Source organism: Ctenopharyngodon idella, chromosome 9 (genome assembly GCF_019924925.1).
Source record: "Ctenopharyngodon idella isolate HZGC_01 chromosome 9, HZGC01, whole genome shotgun sequence".
Lineage (NCBI taxonomy): Eukaryota > Metazoa > Chordata > Actinopteri > Cypriniformes > Xenocyprididae > Ctenopharyngodon > Ctenopharyngodon idella.
Genome location: NC_067228.1, coordinates 13,308,827 through 13,330,450, shown reverse-complemented (window position 1 = coordinate 13,330,450; position 21,624 = coordinate 13,308,827). Strand labels below are relative to the sequence as shown.

Sequence of the window (21,624 nt, the reverse complement as noted above, 5' to 3'; positions counted from 1 at the left end):
ACCTTTTTAAGACCCACAGAAACCCCGTTATTATTATTAATACTATATTATCTTTGGTCTTTTTTGTCAAAAGTATAATAAATTATTTTTGACATGGCCTTTCACATCTATCTATCTATCTATCTATCTATCTATCTATCTGTGGAAGAACTGCATTGGTTCGTTTTAAAAGGGAAAGAGGAGGTGTGGAGGTTGGTAAAAAAGAGCGTTCTTCAGCATTCTCTCGGGTTTGAAATATCAGGAGAGGGAGACAAAGTGCGGTGGGCACTGTCATTGATCATATGTCTTTGACCTTCACAGTAGCTTAGTTTGAATATTTCCAAAGTCACCTCAGGTTGGTGGAAAATTGACATTTCATTTGTGAAATATGTTCCAGAGTGCCCTTTTAACATTTAGTTCCAAAACTTTCAGCTCTTTCGGTGCATACACTGGATGAAGAAACAGAAAGACTTCAACAAAGGTTCAGATCACTGCAGCAATGAAAAAAATGCTTATGGTTAAATAGGGCATCAGGATTATGTGTGAATATTTGTGGATCAGATTACATAGGCTGCATTGGGCCAGGTTGGGAGTTGCTATTATGTTACAATGAGAGCAGCACACAAATCACTAAGAACAGTCCTCTGTGTAGACCTTGTAATGTAGATTTATGATGCTTTTCATTTAAAATGGTTTGGATGGTACCTATCTTATGCCACTAGATGATTTGTTATGGTACATTTAAATATGTGAATAAAAAGAAATGTTTGCATGAGATTAAATTAAATTAAAATACACAAAGCTGCTTCACACAGTGGTCACTTCTGATTATGACAACATCACAATAGTTTTAAAATGTGCACAAGCATATTAAAATCAACAACTGTTCAGCACAGAGGCGTAAAAATTAGTATTACAGCTCATGTGAAGATGAATCTGCTTTATAATCCAAGTTAAAGTTGAAGTGTGAGTGCACTTTAACCTCTATTATGAATTCAGACATTCCTGTCAAAATTGACTGAAATTTTTTTTTATTGAGTTTACATTTATAAAGCAAAAGAAAATAATGATATTTTATTTAAAGTCATTGATGCTATTAAGGCGAAACATCCACAAGCTGTTGTCCTTTCATCAAATGCTGACAACAACAATGGCAAATGATTTCTCATTAACCATGCAGGCATTTAATGGTTTTTAGTAACAGTAAAACAATAAATGACTCATTACCTCTTTGTCTTTCTTTGATGGTTTCCCTTTCATATGATTCCTGTTAAAATAAATTACTGTATGCAGATTTCTTAAAGTCTTATCTATAAAAAAAACTTTTAAACATCACTTTTATTGAACACGTCAATAGCGGGCATATTGTCACACTATGGGGTAAGTTGTCATAAGGGAACATGCCATCGAACATCATCGAACATTTGCTTGTTAAGTTGTAACGTATCAAACTGTTTCTGTGTACAAGCCTCTACTCTGTTTCAAGTGAGAATACTATCTTAAAAACTGTTTATGAGCAGTATTCATTTATAACAAGGTGCTGTCTCCTGACTTACGGTGTCTGGACACCAATATTTTAGAGATTCAGAAAAGATGAATCACTGTCTGGCCAACTGAGATTTTGCTATGGAGGTTACTGAGATTTTGCTATAAAGGTTAGGATCATCATTTTTCAGTAGTACTACTGCACACTACAAGTGTATATTAGCACGTTTGTTGTTAGAGCATTTGGACCCAGAAACAGTGATGCCAGACTTTTAGTAAGTAATGTAGGACAAATGAGTAGTACTACATTAACACTTCAGCTACTACTATTAACTAATATGGTAACAAGATTAACTAATCAGTAAGTAATAGCAAATTTAGGGCTGAGATAGTTAATAGGTAATCAATAATTACTGAATGAGATTGGCCTCATTAGGAAGTAATAACTAAATATGACAAATTATAAAGTATTACCAATTACTAATCACAACATTAAGGTGTCTGAAACGTGAGCAGTTGTCTTTTTTACTCTGGGCATGTTCATAAAATGCATCCTTAATTACTCAAGTGTTACCTAGTCACTCTTCAAGAGCTACTAGTGACCTGGAGTCATAATTTTAAAGTGAAAAAATAATGGTCCACATCACTAGTAGTTCCTGCAGAGTGACTAGAAAATACTTGAGTAATTATGATGCATTTTATGACCATGTTCAGAGTGAAAAAGATAATCTTCAAGAACTAGCAATGATCTGGTCCAGATCACTTGTAGTTTTTGAAGAGTAACACTTGAGTAATTAGTAATGCATGTTTAGAGTTAAAAAAAAAAAAAAAAAGAGAGACTACAAGTCATTGTCAACGAACTCTCTTTAGAGTATAAGACTGTTAGGTTAGGGTTGGTAGAATAAGCTGCATGTACTTGCAAAGTTAGTTACAATTAAGCAAATTAAGAATTAATTAACAGATATTAAGGAAACAGTATACTAATACTCTAATGTTGTGTATGTTGCAAAGTTTCTTATCGTTATTATAATGTCTATAGTGGACTATCGAGATAAAGTGTTACCATAGCGTTTATCCCTGTTAATGTGCATACATTGAGTCATCTGCCTTACACTTTTCAGGTGATTTGGAGGCATTGCTCTGCTTGGAATTAGTTCCTTTTAGCATTAATAACAATATTTTAGATACATTTTATGGTGGGATCTATGCATAGAGAAAACACACTTCTGTAATTGGACATTTGACCTTAGGCTATAGTTATTAAGATATAAAACTGGTGACAACTTCCCCATGTGAGAACTAGCCCTGGTCTCCCTAATATGTCTACCAAAGTGCAACATAAAATAAAAACAGACAATTCTGCATTTAAATTCGCCTTTTTATAAATTAGAGGGCGTTACATCACAGGTATGATAGTATCCTACACTACTATTAACATACAGTGAACATTTCACTGCCTACCTTCGTCACTCTACTGCCACATACAAACCCCTCATAGAGAGGGCTGGGTTTATGTGAACCCAGCACTGTGGTTGGTCTCAATTATTTACATATGCGATTCTGATTGGGTAAAACCCTTGTCAATCGGTACGGTACTGCGCATACGTAAAAAATGGGCGGGTAAAGGCAGTGGAGGACAGAAAAAAACAAAAACAATCCGCCCGGGCGTCCATCTTGAATACAGTAAGCCAACGGTGACTGACAGCAACGGAGAGTGAAATCGCGATAAATTGAGATCCGACCGCTCTAAAAAGTCAACTGACTGCGAACACCGGGAAAATACATATTGAAGGATTACATTTAGTGACGTTATCTGTCAATTCCGTCTCATTTTTGGCGTCATATTCCCGACGGGGCTGATGAAGTTATTTCGGAGGCTGTACATGCTAAGCTTTATTCAGCCGTCGACATGTCTTAGTTTAAAACGACTGCTTGTTTTAACTACCTACCTTAGCAGTTCTGGAAAAGCTTTGTGAGGTTGGTAAATGCAGGTTTGAGTCATTAACACCCGAAGGGAATGTGGATATAGCGCGTTTGGCCATATTTAAGTCCTTCACTGTCAACTTGAGCTCGCGCGTGCGCTGAATCGTGCGCGTGACCCCATTTATTTCACTTTATCTATGCTCAGTTGTACTACATAAATTATATTTAAAAAATAAAAAATAAGTGAAGTAAGCGTGATGCGGAAATATCGTTTAGGGATGTTAATTATATTTTTATCCCGGTAAATGTGCATGCATTTAGTGTACTGCCATAGACTTTTCAGGTGGGTGTGATTTAGAGACATTGCTCTGCTTGAAGTATTTGTTCCTTTGCATTGCTAACAATATTTTATATATATTTTATGGCGGGTTCTATGCACAGGTTGTCCAGTTCTATTCATTGGAAATGGGAGCTGTCCCATTTACTGAAAGATCTTATTGAACGGGCTCGTTTATTCTGAGCGCGCGACAGGGCAACATTGTATAGATAGTATTCGTACGCGTTGGAATTTACTCGTTATTGATATGGTTTTTCAGGAAAACTGCATGGACAGTCATAGATAACTTTATTTCTAAAAGCACGTCTGCTTGAACTATCACCAGTGGACACTTTGATGCCGTTTCCCCAATCGTTAAATCTGAGGACTATAAACTGCCATTGGATTTGTGCACTGCCATATATCACTGACTCGGTGACATGGATGTGTTTCACTGACTGCTGATCAGTAATTCGAGGGGAAACTTGAATGCAGAGACTCTTGGATTTTGTAGGACAAGACAGAAGATTGAAAAATGGGACCTGCAACAAAGCTGGCGTTTGGAGTGTTCCTCATCTCCTGCTCCTCAGGTGGGTTTTAATATGTTGTGACCCCTTTAAATGCAATATGCATGTACAGAGTGTTCATTTGTATCATGACATGTTTTTTTCTTTGTGTATGTATGTGCCACCGGAGGCTGTTTCTCGTGTTACTCCGCATTGAGATCGAATTCTCTGGTTTCTCGTAAAATAGCTACATAACACCATCTGAATATAATCTGAGCATGCACCATACAGGAGCAGCGTTTACTGCCAGGATTGTGCAGTTTATTTTCTCAGTGACTGGTCTGACAAGTTTCCAACATGAAGACCTGTTCGGTAGAGTTGAGAAAACACACTAGTGATGTATTGAACTACTGTATGTTAATATAATATTGACTAATATCATTGTGCTGGCTGCTGCTCATGTATGCATGCATGCATGTTTTATATGTTGCATGTAAACCCCCTCTACTGGTAGCTCTTATTTTTTAATTATGGATAAGGACTGTTACATTTATGTATATTAGTACATGAGTGATTTAAAAAGGGGAGAAAAAAATCATTTGATAAGGCCAGCTAGGCCAAAGGTCATATTTGCATGTGAGAACATTAGATAAGATATGGCTGAAGTTACATGAGCATATTTAATGTGCACCTTTATATGATTATATTTATTCAGGAATATTTAAGGAATAGCAAGGCAAATGGTGTATGTTACTTTCTATACAGACTGTGATCAAGGTTTGAATTTTGCTTTTATTGAAAAATGCATAAGAGGCACAGTCTGTGCCTGTACTCTGTGTTCCCACTACATCCCTCATCCTGGATCACACTTGCCCACACATCCCTGCACTCTTTTGGCTACAGAGACAATTAATCAATACAATGTTATATTTGAGCACATCGCTTCGGTATTTATATCAGTCTATAGGCAGAAGTATTCAGGAGCATCTGGGTAACATAAGAAACATTATCTTATGGGTCACATTGCACATGCTCTCTCAGAGGAATCGGTGTAAACAAATGGGACGAGCATACCTGCTTGTAGTGATATGAGGAATCTTTCACCTGATTGTTGTTTGAATTGTGTTTATAGATTTGTGTTGTATACTTGTGTTACACAACTCAATGCCTAATAGAGTTACTTCAGGATGTTTTGTCTGTATTTGGACCATGCTTGCTACTATTCAGATATGAGAAATAATTGAACAGTTTGATTTTGTATGCTGCATGTAAGCTTTCACAGAAGTTTTGCACAGGCATGAGTTTATGCCTGCTGAGGGAATCAAGTTTGAGCGCTTGCCCAGTCGAATGTAAATTATGCCTTAAACGCCACGACTCCTAAAATAAATCACAACTGGCAACATCTCGCTAAACGCACACAGAGAAACGGGAAGCTTAAAGAGGAATCTGTGAATTTATTTAATGGAGATTCTATAGATCAATCAATGCAGGATGACAGAAACAGTGTTTTTCTAATATAGATATATTTTACTTAGTAGGTGAAATGCTGCATTATTTGTGGATTGTTTTATGTCAGGATAACATGAATTGTATGATTTTATTTTTTATTTTTCAATTTCTAGTCTAATCCTTTTATGCACGAGCTGATGAGCTATGTGCTCTGGTTGAAATCAAAGCATTAGAGCGAAAAGCTTACGCTTGTAGCTTGTGTTGATGCATTACAAATCCACACTTGAGTTTTGGCATGGAGCTACATTTTGTAGACAGCAGCAGTAGCAGTTAGCAAACACACTTAATGCATCCATGCCAGTACATGTTAGAAGTATAAAACCACTGGTAAACCTATTACCTCGAAGTTGTAGTAAACCTGCAACCTAAAAGTTGAAATAAGATACATTTGTTGTTGTTGTTGTTGTTATTATTATTTACTACTACTAATAATAAGTCATAATAACAGTTTTAACTTTGTGAGTAGTGGTCATAGTGCCTCAGATCTGATGGATGATAACATGCTAGAAGTGTGAAGTAATGCACTTTATTTTATGTTATAATGTTGACCGTAGACTTCTTAGTTGAACTTCTAAACTTTGTTTAGTGGCTTCTGTTTCCTGTATCTGTTTTTCTTGTAAGTAATTACCAGCTATTATAAGTAAATGCTGTTTTTCATGAGAGCTTTGGAATTGAGTGCCTTGCACGATTAACATTTAAAGCAAACAAAAAAAAAAAAGTTTGTGTGCCTTCCAGAATGCATCATCATTTGGCAGTATGCATTAAAATGACATATTTATGCACAGCGTTATGTGCGCTTGTGATTGTTTTACTGTTTTAGACTACATAGCCTACTGACTGGAGTGCAGAATGGAAGTAATGGTGGTTCCTCTTCCACTGTCTTATTCTCTGTAATCTGTCAGCACAGTTGTTGTGAGGAAGAGAGGTTACATTTATTTCCCTTGTATAACACCCGGACAGCTTAGCTGGGGTCATTGTACAGTAACACAACTTCTAAAACAAATCCCCAAAACAAAGATCTTTCTGTGTTGTGGATAACATACATTTACTCCTGAAATCCTCTTTTGTAAAGCCACAACAGGGTTGCTGATGGGCAAATCGATAAATGTGCATTTGGATTATACAGTGGCTGGTTTTTGTTTGTAGACTAAAAAAAGATTTTCACTGAAAAGTATGTTCACCTTTATCTTACTTGCTTAGTTCTTTTTTGTACATATGTGACCCTGGACCACAAAACCAGTCATAAATCGCACAGGTATATTTGTAGCAATAGCCAACAATACATTGTATGGGTAAAAATTATCGATTTTTCTTTTATGCCAAAAATCATTAGGATATTAAGTAAAGATCATGTTCCATGAAGATATTTTGTAAATTTCCTACTGTAAATATATCAAAAATTTATTTTTGTGAGTGGATATGCATTGCTAAAGACTTAATTCGGACAACTTTAAAGGTGATTTTCTCAATATTTTGATTTATTTTGCACCCTCATGCCCGTTTCACACTGCAAGCTTAAGCGGCACGTGAGCGTAACTGCATCGTCACTGCAGCTGCAGAGACGCGCAAATATTCACACTGGAAGCGTTTGTACAGCGTCACAGCAGCGGCTCGAAGCTACATATAAAGTGAGCATTTCTTTGCAAAGACCGCTATTAAAGTTTGTTAACATGGGGAGGTGTACAACATTCGCATATAAACTTAAATAAATAAATATAAATAAATAAATAAATAAAAGCCTTGTGTCATCCATTGCTGCACATGAATGAGGTAAGCTTTGTGTTTTACATCATCTGCCGCATGCACGTTTACAAGACCGCAAACTCGGCGAAAAAAGCCAGCAGACTCGGGTTTGATTTGGGTATGCTGCAGCCTATATATCTTTCTGTGTAATAACTAAAATAATGTTTATATATCATATTTTCTGGCTAGTTTACTTTAGTTTTTCATAATACACCATACTTTAACCCAAACTGAATAATTAAAAACAAGTTTAAATGGGTAAATCTTCTATAAATATTTTGATTCTTAATTTTCTTTTCTGTCATACTGAAATTCTTGTTAAAACGCATTAGACATGCTTATTCTGTGCATTTTGAACACTTTTTGTGTGAAATTATATTTATTTTGTCCATCAAAAGTGTACTTTCACTTTAATTGAGCAGCGCAGTTAGCAGCGCAGCAAAAATAGACTCTGCGCCGAAACCCCCGCTTCACTGCTGCTTACGCGACGCTCCTGCTTGACGCTTACGTGCTGCTCCTGCTGCCAGTGTGAATGCACTCATTGATTAACATGCATGCCGAAAAAAATACACGCTGCTCACGCGCTGCTTACGCTTGCAATGTGAAACCGGCGTCAGATTCCAGATTTTCAAATAATTGTATCTCGGCTATAATTGTCCTATCCTAACAAACCATACATCAATGGAAAGCTTATTTATTCAGATAAGATGATGTATAAATCTCAATTTCAAAAATTTACCGTAATGACTGGTTTTGTGGTCCAGGGTCACATATGTGATAAGTGAAAATACTAGTACAAGGTTATTTTGCTGCAGAAGGAAATGGTCACAAACTGTTGGTTGCTCTTTCTTCTTTTTATTTCAATTTTCTTCTAATTTCTGGAATAATGTGCTAATTTAGTATTTCTACATGGTTATTTGGATTAACTCTTTCATATGCAGGTTTAAAATATTCTAGCTGAGCCCACAGTGTGAGTTTTTTAAGGCGACCGTTTTTTTTTTTTTAGAACATATTTTAATATTATTTCCATGGTGATGCGTCATGCTTGTCATGTGACACACCGCAGCCACAATAGCGCTGTATGACAGATGTATTGTTTTATTCAGTTTTTCCTTTTTTATTCAAAATATTCACAAACCTGTTACCATATCATGAACTATTTGATATATTCAGATTCTCAAATACGTGCAAGTAAATGTGTTTTGTCATTTAAAAGCCTTTATAATCAATCATGTTAGTTGATCTATAACATGCAATAGGGCTGCAAGATATATTGTGATTTATTGCAAATTTTATTGCATGCGATTTGCCAAAGGCTGTGATTATTTTATGCGCAGCTTGTCAGAGCTGTACGGCTCTGTGATCAGTAGTAAATGCTTCTCCATCTGAAAGCCAGAGGGCGATCTCATGCAGAAACTCCAAATATGCCCTGCCGCAGAAGTAGATAACACGCCTCAATTCCAGGAAATCCCTGTGGACGTCATACTATCGCTGTAGCTGAATAAACAGAAGATTGATACTCTTTGATTTAACGTGAGTAATAAACACACGACTGCCTTATTCTGTGTAGGAAGCCGCATCATCTCACAGAAGGATGCTCAACTGTCATTATGAAGTGAGTTTGGAGTAAAAACATGTTATTAAATGTTGTCTTTTGTTGGACAAGATGTTAATAAATGCTTCTCATGTCTGGAAAGATGTTTGACGCTTGTTACTTTTTCAAATGTACATTATAAGTGACTCAAATTCGCAGTGCTTTCAGATGGATTAGCATTTGGAGCCATACTTCATTGACAAGCTGCGCATAAAAAAAAACAAACAAAGCGTTTAAGCGTGATTTCAATGTTATTTTTCGTATTGTGCGATACATCGTGCAGCCCTAACTAGGGATGCTCCGATCCACTTTTTTGCCTCCAATACCAATTCCGATACTTGGGTTTCAGTGTTGGCTGATACCAAGTACCGATCCGATATTCAAGTGATAATAATAAAAAGTGCTTAATTACCTTATAAACTGTATGTCTCACTCTGTTGAAGAGACTGGGATCATTCTTTTGTGCAAGGCATCAGGCTTGACTTAAATGTTACTTTCCTAACTTTGTAAAACAAATAACAAACAGACACAAATGTAGTGAATTATTTATTAAATAATTGTACGTCAGTGCAACAACTGTAAATAAACCAGTAGCTTCACTAGCTTGGTAGACATTCAAAATAAACATATGCACAATATAAATATATGCACCATATTACATGTTCATTATAATTTTTTATGTTCTTCAATATTTAATGCATGTTTAAATAAATCCATCAAGTTTTTATGACAGCCACCATTTAAATGTTTATATTAAAAATGAACTGGAGTAGAAATAATTATGTGATTGTAAAGTTATTATAACTTTATTATTATAAAAAACTTCATTGGGTGTAATGTAATGTAATTACAAATCAGTTAATTTTAACCTTAAACCTTTCATATTATATAGTAATGTAGTAGGCCTACCAACTGACTCCCATGTGTTTACAGCATTAGTTGAGAGATTTTTTTTTTTCCATGAGAAAATGTGCCATGTACTGTATCTAATATATATCCAAAATAATCGATATTGAATTGAATCGAATTGAATCAAAATTGAATTGAATTGAATCGCAAGCTTGTGAATTGAAATTGAATCGAATAGTGAAATTTGTGTCAATGCCCACCCCTATTAAATACATCGACAAATTATAATTGAAAGAATTATTATTGTCACTTCCATAGATATCATTGTGTATTTAACACACTATAAATGTATTTTTATGCTAGTACTTTTGTGTATTTAAATGTCTGAAACCTAAAATAAACATTATGTGGTTGAAAACACTGAACAGTTGTGATATATGATGTCCATCTCTGGCTCTGCTCCAGCCAAAGCACAAAAGCACATTTGACTTTAGCAGTTGATCACGTGACGCACTGAGCGTTATAACCAGCCTAGAATGATCACACTGGTGTGATCGTCAAAGGGTTAAACAAATTAATTTCACATTATTGCACATTTGAAGCTCTAAGTCTATTTCACTTTCGGGTTAAAGAGTTAACCGGGAGTCCTTTCACTATTTATTTACAAACTGCAACTATAGATCTGTAAATTGTATGTGTTTTAGTGCATTTATTGTGTATGATCTCATATCTGATTTTCTGAAAATCCCAAGGGAGAATTGATGCTCAGAATTTGATGGTGTTTTCAGTGGCTCGGTTCACAGTAAATGCTGCTCCACATGAGCTACATTTCTGCAAGTGCTATGCATGGGTCGCTTATAGCATGCATTTTAAAACGGTATCCGCCGCCATACCGCCAGCCATCTTCCCAAATTGGTTTCTAAATCAGTTGTCAACAGGTTTTCCCACCAAAAATAAAAGCCTCTATGGTTTAACATTTGAAAGCCAAGAATTGCATGCATAAATAGTAGTACTGTAATTTTACTGCTGTTCTAGAGCTGCACGATTCTGGATAAAATTGAGAATCATGATTTTTTTTTTGGTTTCAAATTTCTAAGATTCTAAATATAAAACTAAACAAATTATTATGCAATTTACTAGAGGTTCTGACAAAATATTAATTGCTGGACTCTAATTGCTGGAAAAATGTTTAATTAATTTGAATTTTTTTTTTTTTTTTAATGGTTTTGAATCTGTTCAATGACTCATTAATAAATACTTGTTTCATTACTGGACGAATCAGTGTTTTTGAATGAATCTTTTGAATGAATGATTCAATGACAAATACATTTTTTAACAGTCACTTGTCGCCACCTAGTGGCTTAAGATGTAATACAACCGTTATTTGAAGTGCCAAAGGTTTAAAAGACGTGGGCAATCGTTGCCATTAATAAAATAAGATTGCGTCATTCGCTTGGGTGTTTGAATCGAGATTGTGATCTTTTTCCGATTAATCGTGCAGCTCTGTACTGTTCGGTAAAATTATTATTAATAATAATTATAACTATTGTTATTTTTGTTATTAAATATGTGATCTCTTATCTTACAGTACCATATGGGGTGGTTCAGCTTTTCCTTCTGTTCTTAGCTGATCAAATATCCTAATTTACTGTGGGCACACCGTACGTCATGTGTGCATTCTTGTTGCATTAGGAAGAAAACGTGCAAAATAAGTAGGTGTCACAACTTCTGCCTTGCTGTACTTGACCTTAGTCTTCCTTAGTTGGTTTATCTCAGTAAAGTATCTTTACTCAGATGTAATCAGTGTTCTCGGCTGCACCATGTTTCTTTAATGCCAGTCGGATGGATGTTTTTGTCCCAGTATCAAATGTCGGTATGAACCCATGTGCTGTGCAGTTTGTCGCACTGTTATAAAACGACACTCATTCACCCCATTAAGCAAAGTCACAGCGCTAATATTCAAACAGAAGGTCAGATGGACTACAAAAGAAGAATGGACTTTCCGTACACAGGAAGAGGGGTTTAAAAATGGAAAGTCTTTTGTTTAAAGTTATTCTGTATTGATCCATGCAATCTTGATGATACAAACACATTATAATTTGATTCTTCCCCTTTTTTTTATTTCGCCTAAAGCGCTAATGTGTGATTGATAGCTTGACCTTGTGTTGCTTCGCAGTGTATTTTGATCCTCGCCAACTGGACTTCCATGACATAGGCAGGTTGCAGCCACTGTTGCCCAAGATGCAGATGCCTCTGTGAATAATTTACAACCACGGTTGACCACTGCTGACGGAAGGGCTATTTGAAATCAAATGTGCTGCCTTTGTCCTCTAACAGTCTGCTTTGACCTGTGCCATAGTTTTCCTGTTTCTTGTTGACAGACAATTAAATCATGATCAAGCAAATATATATCAACCCACCAGTTTCTCACTGTAACAGCAGATATGTTTAGGGCTTTCAGCGTTAAAAATCTGCTTGGCCTAAATATTCTGTATATGAATGGTTTTTCAATGGATAGCAGATTAAACCTGCCATCTCAACGTGTTTGCAACCACTGAACAAGATTTTCAAGTGTCTTCAAAAATGTTCATGACACATCTGTACATGAATTTCACTTTGTTTGCAATCAACGACACAAAGTCATGTTGCTTTCTGACAGCTAGACACAGGAACAAAGGCTGATCCAGTTTGTTTTTCTGAGTGTGATCGTTCATGTCTTGCAGCATAGATCTGCGATCTTGCGCTGTCAAGAGCAGAGCTTTCAGACAGTCCTTTGGTTGTGGCTGGTTTGGGAAGGTGGAGGGGAATCAAAGCAGATTAAAGGGATTTGCAGCAAAAGTGTGTTAAATATGATTGACAGCTGATTGACTTGTATGCAAAAAATTGTATATATTGGTGGATCAGTGATGTGTCTGGATATATTAGCTTATTGAAAACATATGAAAAATGAGATTCATACAGACAGAATAGACTTTCTCTGTGGTTGACATGTTTTTAGTTTGTTTTTAATTTATTTTCCTCCCGCATTATGTTAGTGTTGTAATCACCTTTACATTGGAATGATGAAAAGTAAAAATTCTCATTAAAAGGCTGAAATTCTTAAAAATGTTGTTAAGCTTTTTTTTTTTTACTGTTATTTTTATGATTTATAAAATTTGAATATTTGAACTTTTGCCTGTCAAATCAAAGTTAGTGTGGTGTCACCAACTTGCAGGAAACCATAGGCTTTATTTTGAATGTCACATGACCAAACAGGAAAACTGGTCTCCCTGTTGTAGGAGAACGCAGAAACGCGTTTTTCATAGAACATGCAAAAAACCTGAAGCAGAAGCTATGCAACCTGTTTTTCAGAATACAGAGCTCAAATTGTTTTTTGTTTGTTTGTTTGTGTTTTGTGACAAATATAAAAAAGAAACATGTCAAATAATTATTAATGTCAAATAATTTGACCTTTTTTTTTATTGTATGACCCCCCATTCATGATATTCATGATTCAGAAAACTTTTTAATTTGTATTTGTTTTATTGTTTGAGAAGAAAAATGATTAAATGAGTATACAATCAACTTTATCTTTTCATGTGCTTTATATCCAGGAACTAAACATGACTAGATCACTTTTTTCTGTTTTTAAAATGCAAAAGAAATCATTTTGGGTCTTAAATATTTATCTGCAGTGGAATTTAGTTAAAAACAAGAAGTGCTCTAATAATAGCTGATGATTATAGGCTTATCCATTTGATGACTAACTTGTTGATTCTGGGAGAGTTTAGTTTTAAAATGTGCAACAATTCCTCAAATATTTGCTTCATTCTATTAGTATCCGGGTTTGAACATTTCTTGGAAGGAACTTTAGTGACATGAATGCCAGGAAGCGTGTTTGTAATGGTAAAGTGCAAGGTCTCACACTGCCGGAGAGGGCTTTTGTCTGAGCTTCTCAATAGGAGCACAGCATAAGATGCCCAATTATGCAGCGAAAAGTTCTTTAAAAAGTTTTTTTTTTTTTTATATATATTTATTTGAGAGGGTTTATAACTAAGGTTCAGCATTTATATGCAACATTTGCATATTTATTTATATTCATAATTTTATATTCAGTTTAGTTCTATAAAGGTTTGGTGGACTGTTGAAAACTGGCTTACAGTGTACAGTGGAGACAGACTCTAATTCTGTGTTAATAGTGTGTTAATAGTGGCAGTGCAGATCAGTCAAATTATTATTTAAATGTGGTCAGAACAGCACAAATAAAATGTTTGGAAATGTCTAGAGATAACAAAATTATTTGTTGTTTATTTGCTCTATTATGGACCAAACTAGCCTTAAACAAAAATGATCTGTAGCCATTTGAAATTGTAGGCAACCACTGCATTTTAATCGCGATCCAAACAAAGATGCAACACATATGTAATATGAGCAGTTGTGTTTTATTTAAATTAAATTGTATAATTTCAAGATTTAAAGCAAAAAAAAAAAAAAAAAAAAAAGGACTCAATGATAATGCAAATTCACTCTCTAACAGTAGCTGGCTCTCATGGAACAGTAGTGATATAGCGTTTCCTAGGGGGTTATTGACAAAAAATGACATCTTTATATTTTCTGGGATTTTCTCAATAACGATAATTAGACGATATTTTACTGAGTGTGTTTATTGTGTTGGTACCTTGGCAGGTTTTAGGCTGCTGTGGGCAGCTGATTCCTTAAGTTTTTGATATTCTTCATATTTTGTGTGGTGGTTGATGGAAATGATCTTTTCCAATAAGTTGAAATTGATTTTTTTTTTTTAACTTAATAAAGCCATTTTTAACCTAAATGTATGCCTCATCTTTTTTTTTTTTTTTTTTCTTTCAAATTCTTACATTTAATCAATAAATTCAGTTGACACAATAGGGCTGTTACCAATCAACTGAAATCAGAATCAACAAAATTTGCAATGCAGAGGAAACACAGAAGCTGCATCTGAAGTGGCATTTATATGCATTTACACACACTGTTTAATGCTGTTCAGAGCTGACAAATGCATTTAAACTGCAGTTACAAATGCATAAATAATGTTTTGATGTTTTAAACATAAAACGTTGAATATTGATATTTTATATATTTTTTTATTAAGTAATGAAAAGTTACTTTAAATGTGAAATTTAAACCGCCAGTAGGTGGCAGCAAGTCACTGTTAATGAGTGAGTCATTGAGTTTTAACTGATTCATTCAAAAGGCTGATTCAATCAGGAACAAAGAATTTGTGAACTTTAATGAGTGAGTCATTGAATCATCCATTCAAATGTTTCATTCACCACCGTGTGTTGCTCAAACACACAAATCAGTCCTGTGGCTTTGTTTGGAACTATTTTTGTTGGTGAAATAGAGCGAAAATGGGCAATATTGTGTCTAAAATGTAAGTCATTTGTAATCATGCTGATATTTGGAGAAAACTGCACTCTTGTTGTGATATTAACTATTAAATGATATAAATATAAAAGACATACAGATGTACTTTTACCCCCTTATCTTGAATATTGGGTGCATTATAAATTATTTTTGTCTAACCTACTAGACTACTGTACATCACGTAGTGTATGCGTGCAACTCTCTGTGTGTTTTTGTAAAGTGAGGGACATACTCGATAATTTCAGATCGCACATCGTTAAAACAACAATCACGATATTAGCGCAGACAATATATATATCGCACACCCCTAGCGTTTCCTTGGTTACCGCTGTACACAAAGCAGCACTGCGCTTATAAACACTACTTTTAATACGCTTTTATACAGAGCTAAGGGGAAAAGAAAATGCCATCAAAACTTTTTTGAAAACAGTCAGTTCCCTTCAAAGATACATTCATATAAACCCCCACCCCCAATCCAATATATATATATATATATTTTTTTTTACTTTCAAAATTTTGAGCATCGCGAAAGTGAACTTCCTGTGCCTGGTACAGTCTGGTTTGAGAGTAAATCAGTTGTATATGAGACTAAATTTTCATGCTAGGCGACTAAATAATGTATCATTAGCCATTTTCAAATGAAATCTAACAATTTGTTAGCTAGTGTTTGAGTTAGAGGCTAAGTTTAGCACAGATATATTTTCACTCGCATTCACTCGTCTTGAACACTCTGACTGAGTGCTTAAAGGGATAGTTAACCCAAAAATGAAAATGATCCCATGATTTACTCACCCTCAAGCCATCAAGGTGTATATTACTGTCTTCTTTCAGATGAACACAATCAGAGATATATTTAAAAATATCCTTAGTCCTCCAAGGTTTATAATGGTTGTGAATGGGGGCCGCATTTTGAAGTTAAAAATAATCCCGTCTCTGGCCTGTGTTAACGTTCTGTTTACAGACTTCGTAATATTTCCACACAAATGACATTTTGGGAAATGATTGCAATGTAGTTTGTGTACAAGTCCGGCCGGTTGGCGATTGTGTGTTTGGAGCAAAAACAGCCAGTTCTGTTTGATGGCAAGTCGACTGATGCATCTCTAATTCATATAGCGATTGAAACATTGATATTTATACTTCATACACAACAGCGAAGGCAGTTGTGAGGGTGGCATGATACAAAGCGCCTCATGCCACCCTTCTCCACTGCTTGGGCCCCGTTTACTCTTGCCATGAAACTGCATCTTAAGTAATTGGATAGCTATCTATTGCAATTCAATTGTCCTAGACCACATAAAAGCACTTGGGTGTGTTTACATGGATGATTTTATGTGTTTTAAACCAATAAACCTGATTACTCAACACACTTTTTAATGCCAAATGTAATGAGGCCTCTTGGTGTTCGATGCACCATATGAGTACATCTAGTTGCTATATGTCTTTTGCTGCATACAGGTACAGTAGTTGAGCACTGATGTCTGCATTACTGAAGCAACCAATAGGCATGACTGAAAATAAGCATTCAGATTCAGTCTGATCACATGCAAATGTGTGGGCAGTCAGCCCTATAGATCACATTTAGAAAAACAAATAGGACATTTATGATTTAAGAGGTGTAGTTTATTTGTTGCAGTATGCAGTGGTTTAAAATGGTTCATAATTCTTTCTAATGCTCCATGGACCAGAACAGCTAATAATGAAAATTTTGACAGTGAATAGAAAATAACATACTTCCCTGTTGCTGAGGTCAAGTTTTTGTTTGCATTAGGGTGGTATTTGGTGTAATAGTTCCTGTGTTAAAAAATAGAATAGAACCATATAGTTCAATATGCATATGTCGTACTGCCATTATTCCATGTCTAATGAGGCATCTGAAAATATAAACATTTAGGCTACATCTACATTAATTTGGATACATTTGAAAATGGTGTTTTCGTTTCAAAACACTCTCAAAATATCTCACCATTCACTGATGCGTCCAGGTCGAGCTCAGTCACCAATATATGTTTGGACTAAAACACAGTTGCTCTCATGTTTTGCCGCAGGACAGCAATTGCGAGTACATTTTCTGTCATCTTTGCAGGACTGTGGTATGGAGAGTGTACAAAGAAACATATCTTTAGCAACAGTATGAAAGTGAATAGCACAGGCACAATAATACCAGTATAAACATAGATATCTATAGGTACAATATGCATCACATGACTAAAAATACGCCATCATTTTAGAATACCTCCGTTTTCACAGTCCATACTGTGACGGCGTTTTCAAATCTATCCACTTGGGAGTGCATTTCCAAAAAGCTCCGTCTTTGTTGACAAGAAATGGAGAGAAAAAGATGCGTTTTCAAATGAAAACGTATTAGTTTGGACAAGGCCTTAGATGTGTATGAATTGAAGATGTGTATTCAATTTAAGAATAGTGAAGGTAATTCTCTTTATCGCTGAATTGTTGTAGAGTTAAGACCAATTCACATCACACAGACAGACAAACGTGGACAATCACTGGTTATAAATAGATATAAAGTGAATTAATAAAAAACGACAAGTAGTAGCTACGTTATATTGTGCATAATTTTACTCATTCCCTGCAGATTTTGTGGTCACACCCTAAGTGCGCTCACATAAAGCCGCCTCTGTTTCAGTACTTAAATTGAGTTCTTTTTCGCTGCTTATTGCGCTTACACAGTCAAATACACACAAAATAATGTCAAAATGCCACTCTTGGCATTGACCATCAAAATTGTGGTCAGTAAAAATGCTCAGTGGCTAGTAACTTTGGAAAACCACTAGCCACAGTGGCTGGTGAGCAAAAAAGTTAATGTCAAGCTCTGGACTCGTTCATTTATTACACTTTTCAACAACAACAGTTGAGTTCATTCAATTCATTCATTTGCAAAAACAGATAACTCAGTTTTTATTAATTCTCACAAATCATGTTTTTTATTGTGCATTCCAAGTAATATCAATCAAACTGCACTTGGGTTGTTTTGATTAAGTAATAATAACTCCAAAAAATATAGATTACTTACAAAATTAAAGTTCGTTGAAAGTATATATATAGTTTGTTTTTTAGCAAAAGCAGATAACTCCAAAAGTCGTTTTTTGGCAAAAGCAGATAACTCCCACATTTCATGTTTCAGAGTTAAACAGAACCAAGTAATTGCTTTATGACTGCATTTAAAACACACTCAAACGCAAAAAGACAACCAAGGTTTCGGCATGTAAGGTGTGTATGGTGTACAAGGAGATGCAGGAGTCGAAATTATAAATCCTCGATGACTTTTAGTCAGTTTTGACGAAACTCCCCTCAGCTAGGGCGTCTTTTTGAAGTGACTAGAAGCCTTGTCACCTGACCTGAATAGGGCGCTTTTCGGGTTCTGCTGTAAAACGTGAACTTGCGATGCCTTTGACAGTGGACAAAAGTGGCTTTTCTGACAAAACGTATTTAGGGTTCAGAACGTGCTATATGTGGAGAATAACGCACAGCACTCATTTCTTTTTTCTCACTTCTTTTTTTAAAGTAGCATTTATCAGTTTTTGCAAATGAACTCTTCAGTTGTTCCAATGCGTCATAGGTCATTACGCCGTACATATGTCATTGCACATGCGCAGAAAGTTCCAGTTTTCAATCTGATTGAGTGTTTACATGTCCTGTCGAACGGATTAGAAAAGGTTTAAACCACCCCTTAAAATCCGAATGAAGTTTCAATCGGATTTGGCCAATTCATTCTGGTTGACATGGCTACGTGACCTTTTTATTCTGACTGTGCTACTAGTCCGATTACAAACGGATTATTAGGGTCCATGTAAACCCAGCTAGTGTCTGATAGGAAAGTCAGTGTGCAGTCTCACTCTCAGTGAGAGTAAGTAATTTGTCAAAGCACAAGTTTAAAACAAAAGTTTTTTATGTAAAATGCAGAAATATTTTAAATCAAAATGTACATGAATGCATTGAAATGTGTAAGGTATAATCGCTGTGTGGTCATGCAAAGGGTTTAAATATGGAGATGGAAAATGCAAGCTTGAGAATCTCCAAACATGCCATCAGCAGCCCACTTCTACAAGTCAGAACCTTTCAAAAGACATTGTAGCTTGTTTCTAATGTACAGGCAAAGTGTTGGTCATCAAGTTTATTGTCCAGGAAACCACCATACGTGATCCATTAACATTACGGCATGTGGTCTTTTCACTCATGTCATTCATGGGCCGTGTTCGGAGTGTTTTTAAACTGCCTCTTCCACCAGCTCCGTATATTTACAGTGCGCTCTGCTGTTTTACCTCATGTAACCCTGCTGACTCAGAGGAGTCTGTGTATCCCAGCGTCTCATATTAAAACCCGAGAGCAGCTCAGCAGAGGGGCAGGGGCTGTTGTCAGGAAGAGCAGTCGTAGAATATAGGTCAAAGATTTATTGAGCTATCTACTTGTTAGTGGAGAGGGCAGGTGAGTAATTCCCTTATGTTTGACACTTGTAATTAGTTTTTAATTTATTCTAGATGTTTCCAAACATATGCTGAGGGCATTGGAGCAACTTGGGGTGCTCCTTTTGTTATTTAAGATGAGTAAATGTGATTCTTCCTCTGTTGATCATTGCGTGTCTTGTACAGCATTGTTCTTCTCTGCCTTGATGTGGATGTGACAGTAATTCCAGCAGATTTCCTCCTAATCCCAATAACAGTAACTTGTGTCTCTGGAACAAATCCTGAGGATTTATCCCCACTAATGGGCAATTAGCAAATTAATTCCCACCAAAATAATTTATGCCCATGTTTCCTTCAGGATATTGTTTTTGTAGTGTGATAACAATACCTATTTTTTCCAACAAATTATATATATATTTTTTTTTTATTATTAAAATACTTTTCATTAAAACAAAACCTGTTGCAGATGTTTAACTATACATCATTGTCGTATAAACAACCAGTGAGTTTTCTGTGATTCAATTCCATGATTCAGTCTGTGATCAATTTAGTCTAATTCATGTAAAAGAACCACAGGATTCATTTTGCATGTGTTCACATAGATACACTACTATTCAAATGTTTAAGGATTTGTTTTGTTTTTTAAAAGAAGTTTCTTATGCTCACCACGGCTGGATTTACTTGATCAAAAATGCAGTAAAAACAGTAATGTTGTGATAATTATTACATATTGTAATATTATTACACTTTAAAAGAAATGTTTTCTATGTTAATATATTTTAAAATATAATTTATTCTTGTGATGGCAAAGCTGAATTTTCAGCATCATTACTCCAGTCTTTGGTGTCACATGATCCTTCAGAAATCATTCTAATATACTGATTTGTTGCTCAAGAAACATTTCTTATTGTTATCAATGTTGAAAACAGCTGCTTAATATTTTGTGGAAACTATGATGCATTAGTTTTTCATAATTCTTTGATGAATAGAAAGTTAAAACAATCAACATTTATCTTAAATAGAAATCTTTTGTAACAAAGGTTTTTACTTTTACTTTTAATCAATTCAATGTGTCCTGTTAAATAAAAGTATTAATTTCTTACCTCAAACTTTTAAACAGTAGTGTATTTGTTTTGGTATGGGTATGTTTTAGTTGATTTAATTTAGGGCTGTCACTAACGATTATTTTTGTAATTTAGTAATCGGTCATTATTTTGACCAATTTCTAATTAATCGAGTAATAGGACATTTTTTGTGATAATAAAAATAGACCTAAGCAAACAATAGCCTTTAAAATTACTTAAAATACATATATAATAACAATGAGGCAATCATATTTGGTTTAAAAGCATCAAAAGCAAGTAATAATTTGGTTTTAAACTTATGTACATTATGTATTATAACTAATGCCTGCAGACAACGTCTTTACGATCCGTTTGCATATTTAGAAAGATATTGATGTATTCTGTGTTGGCGTAGGTTTATAAATTATTTACCTTACAAATCTGATGAAATAGCACACATTGCGTTCCCAGATGAAAGTTATAAGCAATCCAAATGCACATTATATGCAGAGATGGAGTCTGAGACGCGATCCACGAGTGTAAATGATAACAGTTCATGTGGACCAGCATTTAATGTGAAATTAAAGGGCATATATATTAAACTAACAGGGCATATATTTACTTAATTGAATCGCAGCCTTTGTGAATTCATCATATACCTATTTTTAAATGGTTTTAAAATATCGTGCAGCCTTAGAAAATGGTCTAATAATGTGGTTCACGGATTCCCGTCCATGGAAAGCTCCACTTCCGGTATTTAGCCAGTTACTCAACATGGGTAAAGTTGAGGAAATTTTAAAATCAAGAACTCAAATTTAATCAAGGAATTGTGACAGCCCTAATATTTAATATT

The 21,624-nt window shown here is 35.1% G+C and overlaps 1 protein-coding gene across 7 annotated transcripts in view; it reads left to right on the top strand.

Annotated features, from left to right (window-relative positions):
* Positions 1-3,059: 3,059 nt before the first annotated feature.
* The window catches only part of acvr2aa (activin A receptor type 2Aa), a 56,872-nt gene continuing 38,307 nt past the window's right edge, over positions 3,060-21,624 (top strand). The window contains exon 1 of one of the 7 annotated variants that reach the window (XM_051905210.1): positions 3,060-4,293. In XM_051905210.1, coding sequence (XP_051761170.1) covers positions 4,193-4,293 — 101 coding nt within the window. In that variant the 5' untranslated portion in view covers positions 3,060-4,192. The remainder of the gene's footprint in view (positions 4,294-21,624) is intronic. The other 6 variants (XM_051905209.1, XM_051905211.1, XM_051905207.1 and 3 more) reach the window with 6 other exon arrangements.